Source organism: Aquila chrysaetos, chromosome 14, assembly GCF_900496995.4.
Source record: "Aquila chrysaetos chrysaetos chromosome 14, bAquChr1.4, whole genome shotgun sequence".
Taxonomy (NCBI): domain Eukaryota; kingdom Metazoa; phylum Chordata; class Aves; order Accipitriformes; family Accipitridae; genus Aquila; species Aquila chrysaetos.
In genome coordinates this window covers 31,173,436-31,200,201 of record NC_044017.1, presented here as the reverse complement: position 1 = coordinate 31,200,201, position 26,766 = coordinate 31,173,436, and the positions used below count along the sequence as shown (strand labels likewise).

Here is a 26,766-nt window from a genome sequence, read left to right as displayed (position 1 = left end):
TCCTCACCACATCTACTCTGCAATTCTGTCTCCTGTCTTGACTGTGGCAAGGATTTCTGCCCAAGCTTTCCTCAAACCGCCATTCTCTAGTGTTTCAGAACTGGACACTGACATCCTTAAAGTATCTCCTTTCTGCTTATCTTCAGCACATCATCCATCCTTTCAAAGCTTCCCACTGGTTTCCTATTTTCTGACACAGAATTTAAATCTCTCTTTCTCTGCCTTTCACAATGATGCCACTTTTTAATGAGCTTTTCCTGTATCTGATCACAATGTTCCTTACCACTTCTGCCACAAAAATTACGAACTCACTCATTTCTTGGTTCCCTACATATATTTCCATGTTTTATCTACTGAATCCCCCACACAAGCAACAATCATGCTCCTCAAACTAAACTGGAGATTATAAACTACCACTATTCTAAATGCTAAACCATAACCCTAAATCAATTTGAAATTGCTCTGTAGATCAAAAAGCAGCTAAACCCACTTAATATTAGAAGAAAGTCCAAGGTAAAGTTTCAGTAAGCACAGAAAGTCCCTATTTTATACCATTCTAAATTAATAATCATAAGGAACTTAATCGCATAGACATTCTCCTTCCCACAATTCTGGAATCTGTATTAACATGATAATAATTCAGACAGTGTCGTATAAAACTTCACCTTCCACTTCTCTTCACACTGAACTCTTCAAGAGCTTGCTCTCTTTAGCCATGCCTTTTTCCAAAGCCAGTTTACTGCTTCTGGCTATTGGGACACCAGATCAGCTGAACCTGAGTCGGCACAACCTAAACTCTGAGCAGAGTCAAGACTGGGTAACAGAATACAGATTTATAGCAAACGGTGAACAGTCTTTAATTACGCTGGCAATAAGGATTCTCATTATTTTCCAAAGTGCACAGATAATGCAGTTAGGGAAGAAAACAAATGGAAGGAATAAATATCCAGAGATTAGAAAACCAGTAACTAGCATTCAAAAAGAGGGGAAAATACTGTCAAGTTCTAATGATCATTATGTGTTCCAACAAACTTAAAAGACACTGAGGCAAGCATGTCTACTAACATTGTGCTTCAAATTCTCTACAGGCTATGAAAAATGAAGACACTGGATTCACAAGTAAGATTATGCTAAGTAAAGTTGCAAGGGAAAAACTTTTCACTTCACAATACAAACGGCTTTGTGATTTTGAGTTTTGGTAGTGCTTCTTTTAGCCTCTGAAAGCACAATTTTGTTGGTTGGTTTGTTTGTCTGTGTTGCTGTTACCTTGTTCAGCAGAAATTATGAAACACAGTGATCTCAAAATGGCACAGAACAAAAGCAAAGAATATTCTTGAGTACTGCAAGATCTGTTAGTAGATGCTCAGGTTTCAAGGTCTGGCATATTAAAGATATCGTGGCAAGAACTTTGCAACACTCAGTTTTGACAATTAGCACCACTCTGAACATTTTAATCAATTCATGAATCAAGCACAAAGAGTTTAAATTTATTAGCTATTTTGAGTGATTCCTTTTCAGAGAGCAAAAGTACTTCCCAAGAGCAAAACTATAGTTCTAAGAAAACTTGTAATTTTAGGTTCTTTTCCATAGTAATTTTTTAAGGTTTTCAAAATTAATGTGAATTTGAGAAGCCCATACTCTATGAAAGTATTTAAAATACAGGAGGAAATAGTCTGAAAAATTAAAAAAATCCTCTCTCTTTTTACCTTTTATGTAAACATCTGACCCTTGAAAAGAATCTGTCAAGAAGTCAAAACACATTCATTACCTTTCAAAACATTTTCTTTGGGTATCATGTCAGCCATCAGATATGAATTTTCCCAATATTTTCCCTAGCTTTAAAAAGAAAGAATAAAAGGACCTTCAGTCCTGAAGGCATGTAAGTATGTACTAACACAGAAATTTAAGCCACTGTGGTTTATCCTCTGGAAGCACTTCCATTTGTGTGTGTAGTTCAAAAAACTGCAATCCTTACCAGAAGTCTAGAACAGTTTACTTTCACCTTTCCAAGAGACATAAACCATTATGAAACAATGGGGGGGGGGGAAGTCAAATAGAAAGCAACATTCATTTAAAATAGATGAAAATAAACACAGTGAAAATAAACTCTCAAATTTCAGAAGGGTATGGTTCCATATATTTTCATTGAAAATTTGCCACTATTTTTTCTACAGAGCATGATGTACACATTTTAGATAGAACACTTTAATGTTCTTTTAATCTTGCACTCAGATTTAAAAGATTTATAGAAGCAAGTAATTCAAATGTAAGCTCTAATGAAGTTAAATGGCTAAAACTCATTTCCAAAGAGTTTTAAGGTTTCCTCTAAGGCCATGAAGAACTTAAATGAAAAAAGCTATTAAAATAAACTACAAACTGAGCTGGAAAACTTTCCTGGATCACAGAATTGCTGGACCCCTAGACTAGCTCAGCTCTAGGGCAATAAAGTGGTATATAATTAACAACTACAAATTCAGACAGTGATAGGATGGTTCAAACTCCCACAAAACTCGCACAAAGTTTTAAAGGAAATACAGTGAAAAAACTAGAGACATGGCAAGCTAGCCAGCTTTAACGGGAAAAACATGCAGAATTCACAAACCTGCCACTATTTTCAGTCATGTACTACTTCTATCTGTAAATTATTCTTATGTGTTAGCAAAACAAATTTTAATACTACTTTTAGAGTAATTCTAGGGTGGGAACAGGAGAGAAAACAATACTCAGCTTCACCATTCCTTTACAAGGTTTCATTTTGTTACATTGTGCCACATAGCTAATATATTGTCTTTTTATCTGAAGTTGGACCTAAAGTTTTACTATTGCCAAATTCCCCTGTCTTACCATGGTATAAATTCAAGGTAACATGACTGAAACTGGATGTGATGAGGTGAAAGACTGTGCAGTAATGGCTCTAGCTTGGTGACTCTGTAGTGTACGATATGGAAAGGAAAATAAATCCAGATTACCAAGTTTTCTGCAACACATAGCTGTGACCAGAAGACACTATAGTATTGGCATACTCAAAGCGATTCAAATGTATGAATTTGAATTGGTACAGTGTAGAAAATCAACAGATTATAACCAACTGACTTTGGTATTCAATGAGGCTACACACAGCTGCAACATGGTCAGGGGAAGAACTGTAGGAGTTGTGCCCATCTGGTCTTCCATTATGTGACTTGGAGGATTTGTTGCAACCCATAGCAATCCAGTCTTCCTAGAAATCCTCTAAAAAGATTCAATAGGCTATTCTGCCCTGACCTATTACAATCATTAAGTATAGGACATCTTGGCGCACTGATATACCAAGACTTGGAAGCGCACGTTAAACTAACGCATGAACAAGAAGTCACGATCTTGCATTCCCTCCACAACGCTGCTTCCAGTCCCTGGCAGCAGATTTTACTGCCAGCTCAGCAGAACACAGGATACGTCCCGTGAAAGCAGCAACACGGCACGGGCCCATTTGCCTTCACACGTCTTTCTCCCAACAGTGTTATCGCAATGTTGCCACTGGACTGTGCAATATCACTCGATGGTTTATTTTTTTCCAAATCCTGAAAGGACCCATTTGCTCATCATTTAACCCATACTTTAAATATATAGAGAAATAACAACATCTCTAAAGCATCAGGAATATATAAGAATAGAGCCAGAGTTTGAGTCCAACAAACTAAGAAATGCAGCTGAACAGATCTGTCAAACTGTACGTCATAACTACATGAGAAATTTAAAATATCCTCTTCATGAAACAAGGTTGGTTCAATACCATTTCCTGTGCTTTTTATAACTTTTCTTTTTGAAAAACAAATCTATGGGTACAATTTCTTAAACACTCAAATGTGAAACTGCTGCCATTATTGCCAAGATATTTTGTTATGGAAACTACAAGCTTGTAGTGGTTTACCAGCATTTGATTAAAAGCATTTGTGGTGAATGCGAGAAACCAGAATTACGGTCTTAGGACGCTGAAAAATACTGGAAAACCTACAGTTAGTCTTTAGAGGTGATGTGTGATCACTTAACAATATTGACTACCTCAGCACAGAGAAGATAAAAACTGAGTTTAATCCTGTAGCTAATCCTGTTTTTAAAGGAAGCTGTTATCCAAGCCTTCAAATACGTCTGTATTTTTTTGTTTCATTTTGTTTGTTTGGGGTTTTTTTTTTCTTTTTTTTAAAATAAACTGCTGCTTGTTAAAAGATTGATGGTTATGCAGATTTAGTGCATTGCAAATGCATTAAACTCAGCTGCTGGCTGAAGTAAACATCTAATCTTTCTATAATGCTTGATCCTTACACAAGCATAACTACTGAAAGACTCACTGCAATGAGCAATTTTCAGAGCAATGCATAAGTGTTTTCCAAACAAGCCTAATTATTCACATACATTATTCAACAAAATCTAAACTGCATACCAATTAAGCAAAACCCATATTTCAATTAGTATGTCAGCCCAGATGATATGTATGTGTGTGTGTATATATCAAATACATGTATTCATATACATATACACATATTTTTTAAACATACATACATATTATTTCATAACACGCCTAATTTACTAGTAAGGGATGAAAATTGATCCAGATGTAACATGCCAAATACATACTTGTTACAAATTCAATCTTGATGCAAACCTACAACCTTAAAATGTTAAAATCTTCTTCTAACTGTTGTACAGAAAATGTTTCATCACTGCCTTCTTAAGGGAAAAAAATACAGACATCTATTAATAACACAGATGTAAAAAAAAAAAAAAAAAAGAAAAAAGAAAAAAGTGCATACAAATCAGTTAATTTTCTTTCCCACATTACCTGATCGCGGCTTCAGGCCAAAAGGGATCGTGGTGTTTGTAGTAGGAGACATTGTCGGACTTTTATCCTTGTTCTGTGTAATTCAAGAACATAAATCTGAAGTTAAGAGTAACATCCAGAGTATCTTAGCACAACTGACTATATAAAATGCAAAAGTTAACAACACTGTGTGCTACGACGACTCCACCACAATCTGATCACAATATAGCCTCAAACCTACAATAGTCTCTCTTTGTTATTGCATCCTATTCCTTTGCTGGAAAAAATGAGTTTCTGTCCAAAGACTGCAAGATATTCCCCCAAGCTATAAATAAGCTCAATTATTTGTTTTCTCCCATGTAATCATTTGGTTCCATCAAACATACATTTTTGTGGCACAGAACATTTAGAAAAACAAAGCAAAGACATTTTTTCCTTAGATACGTTCGTTTCTTTCACAGAATAAATTACCATTCTGCATGGTACTTTCCATGCAACACTGAATTTCTGCCTAAAAGGCAGAAAAGAAGAAGTTAAGCATACACCTCAGAGCAGGATCGTCCTTGAGCCTGAACTAGGCTAACAGTTGCAGGAGGAAGAATGGAGCAGCAGCATACAGAAGGCGAGGTATAATCATCATACCACCACTGGTAACATCGAAAGAGTCCTATAACCAAACGCCATAATGGGAATCCTCTTTAAAAAGTGATTCCTCAGGAAGCCAGGAACTATCGGAGTCCCGTCACCAAGACTGATGGCAGGTGGCTGGGTGCTCATGAATTTGCAAGATGCTCATACGCAGTGCAAAGTAGAGGGAGAAGCCCTATTTCTGCACAGAAAATACGAAGGGAAAAAATCTCCATAAGGAGCTCCCTGCAGTTTCCCTTTTCGACCTTCTGCTGAGATTCGCACTGTGAAAGCAATAGGATCAATAAAAGCAGACTCCTCTCTGAAAACTAATCAAGGATATGACACAACTGTGCAAAAAGAAATTGCACTGAAATCGATAGAAATTCTTGTGGAACAAGGAAGAGTCAAAAAAAAGAAAATATGGCAGAACAAACAAAATGTAAAAAAGTAAATATTTTATACTAAAGTACATAACTCAGAAACGAGCTTATCAGAAAGCATATTTTTATACCCTAGTAAATCCCTAAGATGACAGGAATGAACTACAAGCCAAATAAACCACATAGCCATTACTGATGTGCTCAGTCATATTTTCTGTGATATTCAATTACATGTTTCATTTAGTATATAAACCATTCATATAAAACATGTAAGAGACAAACAAATAGCACTAGCATCTTACCTCATTGTGAGAAGTTTGCCCACTTGTATTCCAAACAATTAGATCATTCTGCGTGTTTGGAAAGGAAGGAAAAAAAAAAAAAAAAAAGACCATTTCAGCAACTATATTAGTGATACACCACAACAGGATATTTTACTCATGATAACAGATACACATTAATACTTCATTCTTTTTTTCACTGAAACAATTAATTTTCATGAATAATAATTACTTTTATTGCTAGTTGAACAACATTTAAAAAACTTTGTGGAAATTATTCGCACAGATTTGTCATTCATTTTTGAGTTTCAATCCTAAGTGATTATAACTGCATTTATAAGATTTTAATGTTTGTTGGTTCAAATGCAGTATCCAATTTTGTTTCACAGATTTTGTAAACCATCACCAAGAGTTTAATATGCAAATATATATATTTTTTTTAAATACAGATTTGGAGAGAAGTATTCCGTAAGCAATTAATTTTATAATTGCAATGTAACATACCTTTTTTTACCACTTCTGCTACAGTTAAATTAGAAACATGTCACTCACGTTAATAAGTATGAAATACAATCCTTAATCCTGCATCAATCATAACTCAGTCAGCAGAAACACAGCTGGCATAAGTAAAAACAAATTACAATTCAATTCAAAATCATTTCCTTAGGGCCTTTTTTTTTTTTTTGATCGATTAAAAATGGAAACAAAACCAAAAGACAGCACTTGGAACACTTGGTCCCAACAGTCACAGAGCTTTCCAAAAGTTAGCAAGATGGGAAGGAAGATTAGACACCCATTTTGCCTCATGACCTTTCTTGGCTACATTTCAAGCTGAAAAAAAATTCTTCAGCTTTAGACACTTTTCATGATATCACCTCAACAACTGTATTACCTAGAATAAACAGAAAGAAATCTTATTCATCTGGTTCCAGCCAGTTCTACCTGGGGACTCACAGCTTTGAGCACTCCTGTGCTCTGGGACTATGTTCTTGGGACAGACCTGCTAGTTATGTCCACATTGCGGTCTAATCTCACTCACAGCATGCGAGTCACTAGTCAGAATTTTGAATTTATGCTAAACGGAATTAATTTAGTAACACAAGTAGCTACGGAAGTGCTTACTGTACTACACAGAACGCAGCATGATTAAAAACTTGCTCTTGCAAGATGTGTTTCCATTGCGTGGAACGTGCCTAGTGCTTTCACCTGCATCACACAGTCCAGATCAGGCCCTCTACAAGTGTTTAGGAAGATTTATTTCTTTTTAAAAGGTTCTTAAAAGTGAATCAGCAGTGTCCTTGTTAAACAGTTTGTCAAAATACAGAGACCACACATTGTGATACTGAATTAGCCTTATCTGTTAATCTCAGTAACGTAGTAAGAACTGTTCCAAATGAAGTGTGGTAACCCCAACGTATAACAATATAACAAAAGAGATGAACCAACTCAATTTTTTTGCATTTGCTATTTCAAAGAAAAAACAAAGACAGAATTAAGAGTAACAAAGTCACAAGGATATCATAGGAATATTTCACAGTAATGATTATACATAAGAACACTTGAAAAGCATCAAGATAAACCAGATTCTATGTCTGGAAAAGATTAAGATACCATATTAAGGTACTACCAGTATAGACAGAATGTTATGTAATTTTGTTCTCAGAATCTTCTTGCAAGAGCAGTCACAAAAATCCCTATACAAACAAGTTCTGAAGTAATAACATAGGCATCAAATATTTAAATTATTAATTTTTTTATAGTTATTTATTTCTGGATAGTTGCAATGTACACAAAACTTAAAATATTTTTTGAAACTTTAAAACTATTATCTTAACCTATATACAGTCTGTCTGTAATATCAAACACATTAAAAATAGTGCTGTTCAGAAAAACTTAGCAGCTTACGTAACTACAAGAGTATTTGGGGTGAGGGGGGAAGAGGAATCAGGCGTTTCATTTTATTGAAGATCTAACTTTGAGGTGACTTATTTTTTCCAGGGGAATGCAACCACTGCAACTACTATAATTTTTATTGGAAGAAAAGACCTTTATTAATTTCATTATATCAAGTTTTTTCCTGAGAGATAGGTCTTAATCAACTTCCCATTTACAGCCAAACCTTGAGGTTCACGCTAAGGCAAAAAAACCAACCTCCTGAGCCTAAACCCACTATTATCTCCGCACACAAATTGATCATTTTGCAATGATCCATTCCAAATGTTTTCACATTTATTGCAACTAGACACCTCCATACCTGACTCAATGACCATTTTTCACCCTGTTCACAAGTTCTCACTTCAGACTTTGCTTTCTCCATAATCAGCTCCCTCCTCCTCTGAAATTCTAGTTCCTCTTCAGCATTTTCTCTCTGTACAATAAACAACTCTTCAGACTGTGTATCACTGGAAATAGAACTCTGTACGATAAACAACTCTTTAGACGTGCATCACTGGAAATAGAACTCTGTACGATAAACAACTCTTTAGACGTGTATCACTGGAAATAGAACTCTATCTTTTTTTGCATAACATTACCTCAGAAGTATTTCTTACAAATACTGTGATGAATAGTGAACAAATGAGTAAGCAGATACTATATACTTGCAGTTCCAGTGCTAATAGGTAGATAATGTAAATCTAAACAAAGTACTTCGTAAAGAATACCAGTTCACCAGTCAGGATACAGATCAAATAATAAGCAGCATATATCACACTGTAAAACTCGAAATTATACTTCATATACTCTGTAACTGTAGTGACAGTGCTCTGGGAAAACACTGATTTTTAGTTTACAAAATATTTTGGGGTTATCCTTAATGAATGTACTGTTTTCCTACACCAGAAGAGGGAGATAAGGGGGTTTGGGACGGTAGACAAGTATGCATAGCTGAGCTATGGACTGGCATGAGTCACACATGGGGGAAAAAAAACCTAAGATGGAAAAGTAACTGATAAACCCAGAAAAAATTTATTTATACACATATAAAAAAAATAAAAGCAATTCCATAAAAATGTTAAAGAAGAATTAGTTTTGTCCTCCAGCCTACTAAATTTTTCCCTTCCCTACTTGGTAGATTAATAATTGATGAAATTGTTGGCTCATTTCCTGTCATTCCCCCCCAGATATTTTGTAATAATATACTCATTAACGTACCTGACCAAGGGAAGACATCTCCATCTGCATTTGACCGCTATGTATAAAGATAAACAAATGCAAAGATGTAATTTGTTGTGTAGAAACTTGAATACGATTAATCTAACAAATGCATTATTTTTTTTTCTAAAAAAGGTAGATAAACACACTTTACTGTAGACTCCTGAAATTCTAAAGCTGTTGCTGGTTCCATGGGATACAGATTCACACCACTGCTCTCTGAAATATCCATGCTTAATCTGCAAGGTTTGAAATAAAAACATTGCACTGGGGTATAGTTTTGGTAACCATTCTGTTCAGTATGTAAACAAATGGATATACGAAATACTTTTATAGTCATGGTTTTAACATGCTCAGTGTTATCTCTTAAGAACTTTTTGAAATGCCCCCTGATGCTTCACTGTCACCAGTTCAGTCAAAGCAACATTATGCTTTCATCTGCAAAATGTCACTCTGAGTAATGGTTTGTATCAAAACAAAAGGACCTCTTTACTACCAACAACCATGCCATTATCTAGAAGACTGTAGATTTCTATATCCAACCTCTGTATATTCAAATAGAAGGATAATTCTGGTTAGAGTTAGTTATTTCAGCTAGGTTATCCTGACCAGGTGATTAGAGTTATAGTGATGCACAAAGGAAACCTCTTTGGGGAAAGTTAAAATATTTTACATGCTCTAGGTTTAAGTTAAAAGCACATGAAAGCTTTTGTGCATCTTAAACTAAGGAGCAATGGAAGCATGTAAATTCCTCTGTGGATCTGAATAAAGACACAAAAACTATTCAGTATGAAAAACAAATTTTTCTCACACTGCTTTATATAATGCAAGTATATAACAAACTGCCATGTAATCCAGTAATTATAAAAGAAATTATGAGGAGCCCATGGCTCAGAGGATTGAAAGCCTACAGCATCATTTGGCAAGTATTAGGCACCCAGGTATATCTTGCTAGGTAAGTCTGGATGTTAACATATAGGAGACATACATTGAAAAGCCTGTATAGTGCTCAGTAAATTAAATACTCATATCTTAAGGTTAGAAAAAGAAAGTGAAGCCACAAACGAAAAAAAAAAAACACTATGTAAAAAAGCAGTAGAAAAATACAGACGTGCATGACAAGCCATTTTTAAAAGCCACATTTCAAATCTACTATAGTGTTACTCATGAAAGCACATCTAACTATTCATGGAGAAACAGATTAATTTTCTGTATTTTATTGCCCTTTTAATAATTTAATAAGAAAAAAGAAATATTTAGGAAATAATGGGGCAATATTTGACAAAAACCAAAATGACAAAATTTATAAGGCTAACTGAAAGTTTTTAAATGTCACTTTTCTCCAAACGAGACTTTTTCCTTTTTTAGTTGCAACGCGTCTCCCACAAAGTAATAAGCCTCATATGAGCTGCAGAAGCAACAGTATATTATCTCACAGAAGCCACAGGAACCAAAAAGCTTTCCTAATTTGTATGACTTTTTATTAAGCAAAAATACTTGTGATTCAAGTATTTAGTATATGATTCAAGAATTCAAGTAATTCTTTATATGATTCAAAATAAAGCCAGATAACTGTCTCTCTAGAAATACTAACAGGAGTGAATTTCTGTCTAAAAAGTACAAAGGTCTGCTAGGTGAAAAAGCAGTATTAAAATAGGCATTTAAACTAAAAAACAGTATAGTCACAAGAACAAAGATCTACGGCAAACCGGCCAAGGGAAGAAGAAGAAACAAGGATATTTAAGGATGGAAATGACAAGGAGGTTTCTAGTCTTCAGCGAAATGAAGCTGTAAACCAACTACCTCATAGAAGTAATGAAGAAATACAAGTTACCTCGTTTTGAAATTAACTTAATCGATTTCTGAAGGTGATTACACGAAGAAAAGCATCTGGACAGAACTACTTACACCACTCTTGTCAGTCCTTTTCAGCAGGACAAGCATTTATTTCCTTTTAAATACTTATTCTTTTGCTTATTCACAGATCCAGAGTCATTCCACCTGACTTTGGCCACTTAAAACAGGCACCTAAATTATAAAACCTTGCCTTCTGTAGTCAGGGGAAATCTAAGTAACTTTCTCTAGCTGCTTCTTCCTCTTTCTCCTTTTGATTTCAGAGGGAGACTACAGAAACTCCACCGCTAATTCAGGCACCTCCTTTTTGTGCTCCATTAAGTTGGGATGAAGCTGGGCCAGAAGACCTTCTCCACTCCCACAAAATAAACCAAGCATGAATAAGTAGAGGAGAGTTTATAGTCCCTAGAAGAAATGTGGCAATCCTAGACAAAACTTCAGAAAACCACAGTAGTGTACACGAAATGAATGGTTGAGGGGTGTCTCCACTTCTAAATTTAGGTTTCTTTTATACCTGAAATCCTTCTTAATGTACTGGGATCCTTGTCTAGGTACTCGGAGAGAGAATGCAAGTTTCCTTCTTAACTATCTAAGCGCCTCCTGAAAAACATCAGTATGCTAACAAAGCACTTCGTAACTCCAGAGAACTTTCAATTATCAATTAAAAAAAGAACTCTAAAAGTAATTCACAAAAATTTTAAATACATTACATTAATACATTAGCTATTGTAAGCATACCTGTTGGGATCTTGTAATAAATCTACTGCTTCTCTTAGTTGTTCTATCATTGCTATATCAATAGTTTGCTCTTCTGATAAATTTATTCTATAACAGAAAACAAAAGCATTCAAAAAAGAGGTACAACAGCAATTATCAAGGGTAGTCTGAATTTCAGTTTGAGCTGTAGCTTCCAACTGGCACGCAAACACTACAGAGGGGAAAAACCAGCCTCTGTGCACACTAGCATGTGCTGAACTTACGAAAAGAGTTTCTTCTGAAAAAATTCTCCAGCACTTTGTCCTTAACAAAGCCCCCCCCACCTAATACATACATACATAAACAAATGTGATGAACTAAAACTTTTAGCATTCAATTAAACAGACTGACTTCTAAAATTGAAAATTTATTTACCAGTATTTGACTCTTATTAACTGCACTCATCACATGTACTGTTTTAATATAAGTACTAAATACAATGATTCTTTTAATGGACCAGCATGCTTTCTTTTGCTTTTTAATATTTGTAATTCTTTTGGGGGTTTAGAAACACAATCTCCTGTTAGTTCCGCCAGTAAGGCTCTTTCAGAAAGCACATACTCCTCCCTTCCTTCAGTTTTTGTTTTTAAATCATATAGGACTCCACTGTTTTGATAAGTGACAACTTCACAGTACATTGTCATGTTAAATCCCCTTTTCTTAGGCACTCGCCTCAGCGACTGATGTTCACTTGCTCTCCTCTTGAATTAATATCTATGAATTCATGATTGCTTCAGGGTTAAAATTACAACAAAAGAAGAAAAAAGGCTGAGGGATTTTTTTCCAATTAAATTAAAAATTTTTAAATGTACATTAAATTTAGATCTTACAAGTTTTAATAAAATCCTTTTTTACCAATGCCATTAACATACTAAATATCAAAATACCTCATTAAAAAGCTTGCATTCTACACATGTAAAAATATTACAGCATTATTGGTGCATACAAATTAATCAGTTGTAATATAACATCTGCTCTATTTGGCAATAATGTATAAAACATTGAGCACACACAAAGTGCAAGGCTGTGCTTCTGTCATGCCTCCAAGTCTACAAAATTATTAACTGATAAGGAATTGCCAATTCTCGTCAATCTAATTAAATGACACAGCTGATTACTTACAGATACATAAAAAATACTTACATTTCGTCTGTTTGCCATTGTGTGTCCTCTTCTATTCTCAATAATTCATCACATTCTGCTGCTCTGCTCTGTAAGCAGACAAAATGATATTGAGAACTGAACTTTGCAATTAAGTAGGCAGATAAATTTTGCTTTCAGACTCAGCACTGACCTAATTTATGTAACAGTTTAGGGTGGCTAGTTGAAGCAATCCAACACTTCTGCTCCACTCCCCACCCTACGCCCTTTTAAAATACCGATTACAAGATCTTTCTATTCACTGTTCAGATTTTATTGAGGTCAACAGCCCTTACCCTCCTTTAATGGTAAAAAAGAAAGTCAAACAGCATGAGAATTCTTTATTCTATGTCCCAGATTTCATTTGTGCCTTTCTGGTGTATGCAAACAGTGCTTCAATTAAGCACAACCCTAACTCTTCTCTTACTTGCTCTCCTACCGCAGCCAGATTTGTTTACAGAACAAGCAAATTCCAAATACGCAAGCAGTAGCAATTACATACTTCATCCATAATTATTAACAGGATTCCTACTTGACAATTTTAAAAGCCACAAATATTTTTTTTAAAACAAATCAGAACAAAAAACTGCATGGAAGAATTCATATCAGTCAGCCAGTTATTTTCGGTTGAATGTAGGCATAAATTACAGCTCTCACTGTCCTACGTATAACTATGAAGTGCTACTTATTAGAAAACTTGACTCTTTCATGCTTCCATTTTGTGCTTTGCAATTTTCTTTTCTCTTTCATCTCAGATAGGGAGGAACACGGAATTAGTTCAGCTGCCAGTAAAGACAGAAGCTCTCTGAAGAGATGCGCATTTCTACTAGTAGAGAACGAACAGCAGAAAACAGAAAGACTTATCCTCTTTTGTGTCATGCGTTTGGCACATCAGTCGCATCACCCTGTACCAATAAATGCTATCCAACTCTGCAAGATGCGTCACTGAGGAGTGTACCAGCTTCTCTAACATACCCCAAAGATGGCCCATTTCCCAGTGCCAATCCCCGGTAGAATGAATAAAGCCCTTCTTTTTTCTATTTCTTCTCCTTACAGGAACGAAGTACATGATTTTTCCCATAAGGGCACATATCACAAGGTGACCAAAATGCAGCACTTATTCTAGAAGATGATCCTCAGTCTCTGGGCATAACTATATAGATATCATAAATAAAGCCATACAAATTAGGACTAGCATTTGACAAATTACAAAATCCTCCAAGCCTAAGCTCCTCTTTTGCCCTGCAAGTTGTACTGATTTTATGTATGCTTTGGTTAACCAGATTTTCAATTTTAGAAGACCCCCACTGTCCCAAAAGACATTCTAGTATATGACTAAATATAAACCACAGAACACAACAGACTCAGAAATTCGCACAAGAAGGAAAACGCCCTGAGTTCAAAATCCTCAGAATAAAATGGATGTACGACCCGTTCAAGTCACCAGCCGCTGACCTCAACTGCCATAAGATAACAAATTAAAAGAAATAAAACTGCTCACTCTGGCAATTTTCCTATACTGAAATTCAGTACAGTAACCTATGTTTCACTGAACCAGTGTCTGCAACACACTATTTTAGATAATATTATCCTATTATGATAGAGGACATTCCCAAGGGAAGTCTTCAAATAGTACACTACTGAAAATCAAGATGATGAGGCGAGAAGAACGAGGAAAGGAAATACAAAGTATATACATAATACTACATACAGTCAGCTTCAGATGCGTCTACCCCTTTGCCAGGGGAGGATGAAAGTATTCTATCCCCTTTTACCTACTTCATTCACCTCAAATGTGCGCACCTGCTGAAAATTTCTATGCAGGAAACCTTCAATCATTTATTAACATTTTAACTTTCTAAAAATACTACTAATAATCACATTTTACCTATAAAAAAAAAAATCCCTCAATCTTTAAGTATAAAAGTCACAAAAGAACAAGCTAATATAAGATAACCTGTAGCGTCCTAAACATCCAGCAACTATAAATAACTCTTCCTGTTAATCGACACTACTGAATTCACATTTGTGTTTGTAAATAACAAAAAAAAGCAACAAAAAAGCAACATGTATTTACTATGTAAATAAAGTTTTCTGAGAACCACATGTCTTCACTAACTATGAAAGGGAAAAGTTTGTTAGTTTTTGGGTTTTTTACTTTGTTTTTAAGTGCAAGTCCTCTGTGGCTGCCACTTCAGAGACTCTGCAACTAGCTGAAGACGACCTGCAAGGGTTTTGTTGCTAGAAAAAACAAAAAGGTTGCTCAAATAAAGAGATCTTTTGCAGAACCAGAAGCCTGCTTCCAAGAAGCTGAAAGGCCACATCCTTTCTCTTTCCACTATTACTTCCTAGCACATTTTTTCCTGTAAGAGATGGAAGATGGAAGTGATACACTGCACCCTTTAAGAATCTCCACAGAAGGAGAAAATTAGTCTAAAAATACCCATACTAGATAATCCCTTCTGGTCTATAAATCAAGAGGAGACGTTACGTCCACAGGAATGCTACAAAATACTACTATTTCTCAAATATCTTTGCATTACAAAGCATCTAGCAAAAGTATCCGGCAAATAAATTTTCACAGAAAAAAGCCCCACTTGCTCAAAATTTCTCTAGAACCTTTCAAAAGCTCCTAGTCTACCTAGCTACATTTAATTTATAAAATCATCAGGCAGTTCTTACTATATAATAAAGCAAGTGAATTTCATGAGCCACCACACAACAGCAATCACTAATGATTTGTAGTACATTTCTATGGATTCTACTGCAGCTTCCTCAGACACATATGTCTAGAAATACTCCACTAAACCTAATGACACAAATAGAAAAAAATGAGTAAATGACAATATGAATGGGGAAAATACAACTTAAAACAGAAAAAGGACACAACAGAACAATTTCTAAAAGGTCATTCATTGTGAAAAACAGTTCAAAAAGAAAACACTTTTCATAGTTCCCTGACAAGAAGCCATATGCCAGGAAGATGCCACATGACTGCTAAGCAAGTATTCATTAACCATGACAGAAAGACAAGAGTAATACTTTCAAATGGATTAAGCAACTACCTATGACATGTGTAACCAGCAATCCAGAGCACCAGTGTTCAGTAATAACATCTTAAGGAAATTAAAGTGGCACCCAGACCTTTACGTACAAAAAAAGACTTATGGGTATAATCTCAAACTTTCTTATTGTGGATAACCTGTGTTTTCTTATACTTCATTATACACACACACACACATATATGTTTTGTTATACACACAATTATTCAAATGCACTTTCCTATCACCTATAGCATCTACGAAGTTCATAACAGAGTTAGTGTATACTCCCTAAATCCATCAAGAAAGGAAATTGCCAAATTTTCTAAGAGGTAGGTTCCTAGAATAATAGATTTTATTTTAGATTTGGTATCATTTGTCTTTAGAGATCTGTCAATTTCTACTATAATTTTAAAACATTTAAGAAAATCTGTTTTTAATACTGTAACTTTATTTCATAACTTTAGCCACCACAGCTGACGCTGAAACATGTCTTGCATATTACTAATGTAACAAATGCAAAAATTGCTCAATTCAAAATATAAAGCAAATACTACAGATCATACCTGGCACTTTTTCTTAAAGCCTTAAATATAGTTAAAGGATAACTCTCACATATACTAGAAAGAGTTATGGGTAAATTGACCTCCTAGATTAATTATGATCACTTTAAACCTACCTGCTTATTTTTGCCTTCTGTATCTTTTATGACAAAGAGTATCAATTGCGGTCTCTTATTCATTAAAATGTCTGCAGTTTGTCACTTCTATTTGCTCTATACTTACGAAAGTAGTGAAGATATTTCCCCCCATTTAAAATTGTAACAAACTTGCCTTAATGTAACTCATAAATTCAGTAGTAAGAGTATCCGATTCATTAAACTGGTTTCCTGTTTCTCTTGACTTATCATTGACAATCAGGTGAGAAGATCCTTGATGGAATTCCACTAATAACAACAATTGAAAAAGAAAAAAAGAGAGAGAAGAATGATTTCTGGTTCAGCTCAACATTTGTTACTCAACATAATTTAAGTGTACTAAATTATAGAGCTCAAAAACAAAGCTTAAATTCGAAGTGTATTAAAAACTTCAAACAGGTTAAGACCTTCGCATTTTAATGAGTGATGCCAATTCATTTCAAAGTTGTAATAAATCAATACCCTGGGCTCATACAGTTGTAGATCAGAAGCGCCACAACCGGCATTAATGGAGTCAGTTTTGAACTACACCAAGTAGGTCTTGCCAGTACCGGTACCAGAGCACAGCTGGACAGCTGCAGAGTACCTTAAGACATTCAGATGTCTCAGCAAGTGACTTGCAGTTTAATGCAACTTCAGAGTTATTATGCTGTAACAAACACTCAAACTCTTAGCAGAAGTCAAACAAAATGATTCAGAGCCTTCAGAGCCTATGCTAATCTCTTGCTTATATATACTATTTCCAGGGGCATGTGGCAGTAAGAATTTTCTCCTCTGTTTGAAGTGGTCTGATCCTATAACTTACTCTCTCCAGTTTGCTAATAAACACCGTAGGATGTAATGCTCTTACTATCTCACTTCGTATTCTCCTGAATTCTGATGAGTATCTCAACTGAAGTTCATTTAACCTAGTATGTAACACTGGGCAAAGGCTGATCTCCTATTTATGTATATGCATATGCTACTCACTGACTTCATCCTGCCTTTTATCATTAGTATGTACAGACCTTGGAGAAACATTGTTTATCAGTACGTAGATGTAATTTAGAAAAAGATAAGTTACTTTAATAAAATTTATATAAAATTACACCTTCTCACAAAATCTGAAGAGATTTACTTGCTTCCAGAGGTAATGCTGACTTTGATTAATAAAGCTTTATATACACATTATGTCCAACCAGAGAAAGGGACTCTGCTTTTGTACATAGCTAACTCAAAATCTGAGTTAGCATTTGATAAGTTATTATACATTGATATTACTGGTTGGGAAGCATGGTTTAAACCGACTCTCACTTTTCTTCCCCAAGTCAGAACCAAAACTTACTAACTCTTGAGACAAGGTGTAACAAGGTCATTGGAATTGCTACAGAAAACAACTATAAGGACCTCAAATTCAGTATAGTTAAAAAAGTTCTAAGTGGCACACTTTTTCTGCTTTTTTACATGACTGCATACGCATGCTTAAAGCCTTTTGGGTAGGTAGGCATTTATTACAAAACAATTAAAATGCACAGGGTGGCAAAAATACCCGTTGATCAACTAGAACATCAGCAAGAAAAATCAATTTAATAAGGTATTTATCCAGAGCAAAATTAAACACTGAAAATTCCAAGGAAAAATAGCAGTAAATAAAACGGATTTCATTTAAAGATGATGTTTGTAGACTCCTGAAAGATTGATGTTTGTTGGGTTGTGATTTTTGCAAACTGCATTTAGTCTTATACATGGAATTATCGCCAGAATTTCCCTGTATTTAACTTCCACTTTTTTTACATTCCAACCTTTTCTTGAGTTAGCATGGTGACCTGAATCTTCCTTTACAACCTGATCTTCTTCCACGATGTCCGACATTGGAACATTAAAGCTGATAGTATCTTCATCAGAAGGCTAAGAAGAAACAAGAGAAACGCTGCTTTCAGCTCAAACCAAGAGTGATAAAAACGTACAGATTAAGAAGAGTGCTCACTAAAGAGCGGCAAACTAATATGGGAGAGGATACCAGAGCACCTAACATGACGAAATCCTGTTGCAGGAAGCTGTAGTCGTGCTGAATACATCCTGACAGGAGGCTTGCCAAGCAGAACAATTCACCTCTCCTCTTCCCCTACCTCCCTCGCTGCGCTAGTCCTCCCCTTGCAGTGACACCGCTCCACTGCGCTGCTCTCTGTGCGCTTTCCCGGGACAGCTGAAAATAGAGGCTCCTCGTAGCCACCAAAGTCTGTAGAAAAACTGAGCCTCGTATCACAGTCCTTTTCTCTTTCCCTCCAAGACTCTTCTCCCCTGCTTTACCCTGCAGCTTGTTAATTTAATGCCTAAAGCAGGCAAGATGAACTTTGTAGGCTGAGGCAACGCCTTTTATTAGACTAACTGGTGGAGCTGAGAAAAAGCAGAAACTCCCAAGTACGCTGGCTTTTCTTCATTGACTTAAAAGCGCATACATTTTTTTCAGCCGTATTAGTTGGTACACTAAAACTCATTACTTTTATCTACAAGCTTATCTTGTCTATGACTTTACGGATAGTGGCTACGCTGACACTTCACTGCCTTCGCTTCTGTCCCATGCTGCTAGGGCACGGCTGTTCTGCAGGACCGGCAGTGACCTGCTCACATTCTCTCCTGAGGTGAACTACAGCAAAAACACCGTCTGCAGAAGAGGTCAAGTTTTTATTCTTGCTCTCCTGAGAGAGCTTACCGTTACAACAGCCTTTCAGAGCTCTGCAAATGCATTTCCCAGCAAACCCACTGGCGTTGCTCATTCTTTAGATGCTCTGTGTTTCTGGAACTCGCTACTCTGCGCATACATATTCCGTACATGTATTCTGTAATTATAAGTGCTATAATACATATATAGCAGTTTGTTCCATATCCTTTAAGAATATGTATTTTTAAGGAAATGGTATATGCCTGTTTATCAGTTCAGCCCACTGTAACACCAGATCCGCAATGGAATGGGAGATTGTTACATCCAATCAGTTATTCTTTCCCACAGTTGCTAGCTTTGAGTAGAATTATGCCGTTCTTGCTACCTTTATATGTTCATATTCCATATAAAAGATATTTTTTTAAGTCCTGAAGCTAAGGTTTGTGATAAAGGATGGAGCAAATCTGCTTTGCACTTAAAAAACTGTATAAAAAATATACGTGGTTATTCCTGTTTCCCAAGAATACCATGGACTTAACACATTTTGTAAATGTGGACCACCATAAATGTTCTTCTTTATGAATAAACTGCATGTTATTAACTCTATGAATTCACTGGCTGTATTCTTCTGCTTAAAGAGAAAAAATTCAAAAGGATGTTCAGGGAATTGATAAAGCCTTATCAAAATAATGAAACTTTATAATGAAGTGAACTATCGTTGCAGTACTGTTCCTATTTCTCAACTTTTAAAATAATTTTTAAATTTTAAAATAAATTGTATTTTAAAATGAAACAAATTAGTATCTCAAACAGAAAATAAACAAACCACGCTCCAAGTAGTCTAAGCACAAGTCACTCATTTTTAGACCTGAAACAATGACAATCCAACAGCTTTTACAAAAAAAAAAAAAAAAAAAAAAGACATACACAGAATAAATTTGTTCAGACAACTAAGGTTACTGTGAAGTTCCTTCTCTTTCTTTCAGACTGTATCTCATGTGACATTTAAGCATTAAATTTAGTTACTCTAGATCAAAGATTCATGTTTTGTTAATTTCACAACGATGATTTGAAAATACTACAGTAAAATGTTCTTATACACATTATTACAAGTTCTGAATACTAAAACAGGCAAGATTTTTTTTCTCAGCAGAGCAACACATACAGCTTTTAGGAAAATATTTTGGCATGTAAAAAAAGCCACGGGCCATTCAATTTGGAAACAGAAAATCATTCCTTTAACAGGCTACGTCTCGCTTTCAGGGCCTACAGAATTCTGCAATTGATTTTCCAGGTGTTTCCTGCCAGTATACCATGAAATAGAAACTATCCAAAGCAGCCTGCGATAATACAAAAGTATTGCTCCTTCACAGGTGAAATACTGTGTCTCACTTCCTTCGTCCACAGTTTTATTTTTATTCAGCCAGCAACAGAAGACAATAGACATATAAGAATCAAAAATACCTAACATTATTCCAACACTGAATTCAGATGATGCATTTTGAAAGAATCTTCATATACATTCTTGCTGGTACTAATGCGTTACTCTTATGGGTAATAAAGCTGGGACACCATCTGGATCTTAACAAGTACCCTCTTGTTCTAATGAATTTTAACTAAGGAAAAAATAAGGTCAAAGGGAGGTGAATAATGAATCAAAATGCCACACTGTTCCTAAAAGATGAGGTACGCGAGTGCACTACCTTAAAGCAGAATTTGCCTTCAAGTTGGTGTGATCAGTTTTACAGCAATGCTACAAGATACCTTTCACTTGAAATGCCCAAAATGACTATAGCTCTGAAGAATTGACCCTGAAATTACCCTACCAACAAGCCAGACAGAAATAGGTAAATTGTTCATCAAGTACTCCCCTCCTATGTGTATGTGCCCAAAGCTAATTAGCAAGCTTCCTAAAAAATACATTCGTTTTCAAACAAGTGATTCATTTAAGTTACTGTTTTTAAGTTACACAAATGCAAAATGACATTGTAGTATTTTTCTGTAAAAGAGCTGAAACTCAACAGCCATTAGCATTCAGACTAAACTGCAGTTTGTTTCTATATGTCTGATGTATTTATAAAAACCCTCCAAAAATGTGTTTTAATGACCACTTTATGACCTATCATTTAATGTTTATCTAATGTTTGGTATGTAGATTTCTGATTGTAATTAACAACATACAGGAATCTATTCACAACATGCTAATGTTGCACAATTCTCATGTGTAACACAGGTATTAAAGATCGCATCAAAAGGAAAACTGAGTGGTGAATTTACTACCAAATACATTTGGGATTACTGATCTCAGCATCTATTTTCTCCTTAATAGTAGAGCAATAATCCGGCGGGGATGGAATGAGTAAATAGTTCTCATATAAAAAGCCCTTGTGCTAATAAAAATGGATCAGTTCACTGTTGGTTGTCTTTAAAAGATTTTTTGCAGCATTCAGATTGCTACATTTTGATTACAGGAAAGATGATCTATTTTCTAAAGGTGTTATTTATAGCTAAAGAGGAAATTCTGGAATAACAGTTTCATTAACAAGCTAACTCAGCTTCAGGAAGTGTAAGAATGGCAAAACAGTTTGTAAGCATCTCTGAATGGACTGTATGCTCTTACAACTAGAGGGAAACCATTGGAAGTCTGGCTAGAAATCCCAGTAATTCTGCTTCATTTCTATCTAGCAAGAAACTTGGCCAAATACTTGGAAATCCCTGTGGGGTTTTAAGTGCTTTTGTATTTAAAAGACCAATCAGTGTGTAAGTGGATTCATTTTCAATTTGCTTTTTAGTAACTACAAATTCAGTATCTAAGCTTGATTCTTTATACATTTGTTTCAAAAGCAACAGAATCTCTTTTCCTCAAAGGAGGTGAAAAACACTAAAGAATCAGTGTATAATTATTTTAAGTAGCACGAAACTCATTCTTTTATTGTGACCTGAATATTTCCCATCAGGTCAGACCACAAATCCCATTATTTGTTCATTTCAGAAAGATCATCACTGAATTATACTGCAAATTATTTACTTATTTATCATTATTTACTCAGTTCAAGTCCAACTAGATTTAGTGCCCTGTTCAGCTGAGCAGTGCCTCAGAAAAAAGGTCTAGGAAAGTCAGCTCTAACTGCTCAGGACAACATTAGTCTTAGGAAAGCCATCCTTTTTCTTTGCTCAGTCAGATAACATAGTTCAGAAAAAATTCCGAAGGCTTATTTCCAGCACTGCCTAACTGCCAGAGCATGTAAAGGCATTAAGATCTGCAAAGTTTCTGAAGTTCCTACGCTACAGCAAACTGCCATAACCACAACACCACAGAACATACCAGGACTGGGCAGACTGAACTCCTCTTAATTCCCAACAGGAAAGAGTCATCAGTCAAAGAGAAAACATGTGAGAAGCAGCCAGGCGTGTAACTGTTAGGACATTTACTTCATTGGAAACAGCAGACGTGGATTCTGGTGTGGCCCTCATTCTCTAGATTATCTAAACTGCCTGAAAACTGTAGTGAATTTTCACTATTGGTAGGTTGTTGACCATTTGTAAGCAAGTATTTCCCTGCCCTCTCCAGAAAGCATACAGAGAAAAAAAACAAAAAAAAAAAAACCAGCCCAAAACCAAACACACACACACACACACACACACACACACAGAGTCTCCTTTTATCTTTGTTTTATCCATTTCTTAGCGAGAAATTCATTCCAAGGATGTGGTTGCACAGTTTTGATGGCTAAAAACATATTCACATTGTTACTCAACTTAACATACAGTCAAAAATAAGGGTGCTGGAAGGGGAGCTGGACGCAGAATTCAGACAACTTACCTCTGTTGCTGACAAACGTTTATCACCATTATCACTACCAACTCCTGAATCTGAGTCCTTTTTACTTGGGTAGATGTCATCAATGCTAGATGTGAATAAAAATAAAATTAAATTTAAAAAATCAATAAAAAGCTATCATAGCATTTACCGTTAGAATTCTGTCCTGGTTTTACTTAAATCAAAGCAAAATTCCAACCAGGCTTAATGGTAGAGGGTGAAATAGCCTAGTATGGTTAAAAACTACAAATTTGCAGTCTGGTGATAGTAAAATAGATCAGATGGAATGGCTGGTTAGCCTAAGGATTAACGAAAACAACAGAAATAATCTGCTGTAAAGCTTGCTTTTGTCTATATACTAGGTAAAAATGCTTAGTTACTAGCTAAGTAGCACAGGAGTCTGAAGTCATTTAGCCATGGGATAAGCAACCAAACTAGTTGAACTCAAACTGGAGTCAACTGATTTAATTGTAACCATTGATGCATTAAAAATGAACTGATATCTCCCTGCGGCTTGAAGTAATTATTAACACAGAAACCTCCTTCTGGTGCCTTAAAATAGACTTTGAAATTTAGGTTTTTAAGAAAATGACTATAATAATGACAACTGCTCTCTCTTCTGGTTTCATTACCTAATATGACCTCTACTCATTATAAAGTACGCTAGTACATGCAAAACTCTCATCATCTAACTTTTTTAAAAATATGCTTTATTATCCCCTCATTTGCAATCCTGAAAGCTACAACCCTGAATTCAGACTGACACAGCAATTTAAAAAAGAACTTTATCAGTCTTCACATGAATAAGATATCTGATTAACCCTAATCTTAAATTATTTCTTATTAGTAAACACTAAGGATTTTGTGTAGAAACTGCCTATGGAAATCCTAACTGGGTTCGTTTTTTCTTTAGAAGTGTGAAGTTATTCTCTAAAATAAAAGTTTGGTGGTTATTGTGTGATAGACATTAGGCTGTTAGTTACCAACTGGCACCTACTCTGTACTATCCCCTGACCCTAACCTGTATGCTCCTATCTAACCAAAATGTCATCCAGGACCTGACATTCCTGTCAATTTTCTTATATACTAAAAGAACAAAACAGAAAACAAGCAGGTGTTTCCCAAATGGAAAACTTACTCTTCATCCTGGATTCTTCCTACCTTTGGCATTTATCTGATGGAAATTCACAAAGGTGTTTCCAAACATACATGGAGGAAAAAAATTTGCTTGAAACCTTGCCTAGATGACTGAAAGGGAGATTCTGTAACAGTTCTTCCTGCCCCCCGCCCCCAGGGTGTTATCAGCAACATCTCTATTTTTATTTACATCAACACTTTGTTTTTATTGAGTACTTCTCTCCAAAAATAAGACATTATCATACTTTCTCTGATTGTTTATATTATACCTCCCATGATAGGAAAGAAAGAGCTGACTAAGCGCTGGTTTCCAACTAGCTATGGAGATTCTCACAGAAAGGAGCTGCTTCGTATCTAGTTCCTTTCCTTAAGCCACAATACAAGATGACATTTCCTAGATGTTTGATGCAAAACATTAAAGATTTTGTCTTTCATTTTGCTAACAAATTAGCACATTTCACTTTAAAAGGGTCTCAAGATTCATGCAGTTCTCTTTGCTGGATGGATAAAAGCCTCCAGACGAATAAAAAAGCTTAAAACAACTATGTGGCGGATGTATGACAATATCTAAATCACAAAACAATGCAAGAAATTAAAACTTTAGTGTGTTAATGGATTTACAAGAAAATTCCAACACCTAATGATACTACCATCTGAATTATTTTCAATATATTCCCGTAGTCTACTAGTAAGAGGATAGATTTAAACTAAGGTTCACTTCTAAGATCTTTCCTAATGTGCTGCTAACTTTAATCAGAACTGACTGTTAAAAATATTTTGTTCTAAACTCTTATATGGATTTCACTAGAATAAAATATATTAAAGCAAACCAAATCTCTGTTCAAAAAAGTACACTCTAAATAGCATCTAAACAAATGAAACTCTGGAAGCTAAAGATATAAATATATTTATTTCACTTTGTTTATAAGTGTTACATGAAAAAACTAAGTGAGATTTTCATACATACCTCTCTTCCACAGGTTGTGGCAAATGCTGTTGCTCTATGGCATTAAGATACAGTGAGTCTGCTGTTTTAATCTGGCAGGCCTGTACAGTTAGGTATTTGAATATATGCACCTTACCCTTTGTACAAATCTGTTAGACAAGAAAAACAAGTTAGATTTATAACTAGAATGAAAGAAATAATTTATTCCAAATGTCACTTAGTGTAAAACTCCCTGAAAATCAACTCATAACATCACAATAGATACCACGTAAACAGATTTTACTAATTTTTTTTAAATTACTAAGAACTACTTCATTTACCACATCAATTATTTGTGTGTACTAGTAAGAATACCATCAGAGAGTAAGACAGAAAACAAGAATGTATTCTACTTTAAAAAATCCAAATGAGCTTTTCACGCAAAAATAATTACGATTAAATATATCATATGGCCTATTACTAACCGTAAATTGAATAATTATTGTCCAAAATTAGTCAATAATGACATTTAATTCATCAGCATGTCCTTTATACTCTTAGTCACATTGTTTTTACTAGTGTCCAAGCATCTTTATGATGCATTTCACCTGCATTTTAGAATTTTTTTTCTTTAACTGCACACTTCTAGCTCAAGCACTTGCTGAAACTTGCTCTGTGTTTTTTGAGTTTAGGAGAAGCATCACCATTGGTTATGAAAAGCATTTCTCCAATGTAATAAAAACTCTCAAGTATTTCAACAGCTGTCGATCTGGAACAATTGTAGCTTTCAGAGATGTAGTTTGAATCCACTGTCCAGTAAGTCAACAACAACAAAGTTGTCCTTAAGCAGCAAGCACAGGATGCATTCATTTATCATCATTTCTCAGCATGGCCTACAGTTCAGGAGTTTGATTTCTTTGTGTATCACAACCTAGAAACTTACACTATAAAGTAAAATAAATTTCCTGTGGATTACATTCGTAGAACCTTCTAGAAATGGGTTCTTATTAACAGAGAGAAAATTTATCCAGGAAGTTTCTCACTTCTCTTTTTCAAAATTATATACGTATTCCAACATTAAGTTTCATATGCAGATAGGGATGACAAAAATAAACAGGCAGCTAACAGTGGAAATCTTCTAGGCTCATGTTGGTTCAAGCGGTGCACAGACTCATACACAGAACACAGGATATTTTCGATGTCTAATGTATATATCAACGAATAATGTCTGTGATGACTAAGTTCAGAAGCCTCTAATTGCAGAAGGTGACATTTTATAGGCTATAATTTGTTATCATCCACCCAATATTAAGGCACAATTTAAATTATAGATGTTACTTACTTGTGCTGGTGGAGACTGCAAAGGATTATTCTCAAGCAGTAATACTTGTAACTGCACCATCTTTCTAAAACAAATTGGAATCACAAGCACTTTATTGCAGGAAAAGTCGAACTTTACCAAGGGAAGCTGTACTAGTTCTAAAAGTAACAAAAAAGAAAGAAGGTGTTATAT

The 26,766-nt window shown here is 35.2% G+C and overlaps 1 protein-coding gene across 17 annotated transcripts in view; it reads right to left on the bottom strand.

The window, feature by feature from the left end:
* Positions 1–26,766, bottom strand: part of LRCH1 (leucine rich repeats and calponin homology domain containing 1) — a 133,934-nt gene that overhangs the window by 33,690 nt on the left and 73,478 nt on the right. For 7 of the 17 annotated variants that reach the window (XR_003926491.2, XR_003926492.2, XR_003926495.2 and 4 more), the window contains 12 exons: positions 26,596–26,732; positions 25,296–25,423; positions 23,195–23,279; positions 18,512–18,617; positions 16,867–16,979; positions 12,996–13,063; positions 11,835–11,921; positions 9,392–9,481; positions 9,243–9,279; positions 8,344–8,505; positions 6,111–6,158; positions 4,820–4,892 (listed from right to left, as the gene is read on the bottom strand). Coding sequence is in view for 4 of the 17 variants with exons in the window: in XM_030036261.2 (XP_029892121.1) it covers positions 4,820–4,892; positions 6,111–6,158; positions 8,344–8,505; positions 9,243–9,279; positions 9,392–9,481; positions 11,835–11,921; positions 12,996–13,063; positions 16,867–16,979; positions 18,512–18,617; positions 23,195–23,279; positions 25,296–25,423; positions 26,596–26,732 (1,134 nt within the window). In the remaining 13 variants the exon portion in view is untranslated. The remainder of the gene's footprint in view (positions 1–4,819; positions 4,893–6,110; positions 6,159–8,343; positions 8,506–9,242; positions 9,280–9,391; positions 9,482–11,834; positions 11,922–12,995; positions 13,064–16,866; positions 16,980–18,511; positions 18,618–23,194; positions 23,280–25,295; positions 25,424–26,595; positions 26,733–26,766) is intronic. The other 10 variants (XR_003926493.2, XR_005933895.1, XR_005933897.1 and 7 more) reach the window with 5 other exon arrangements.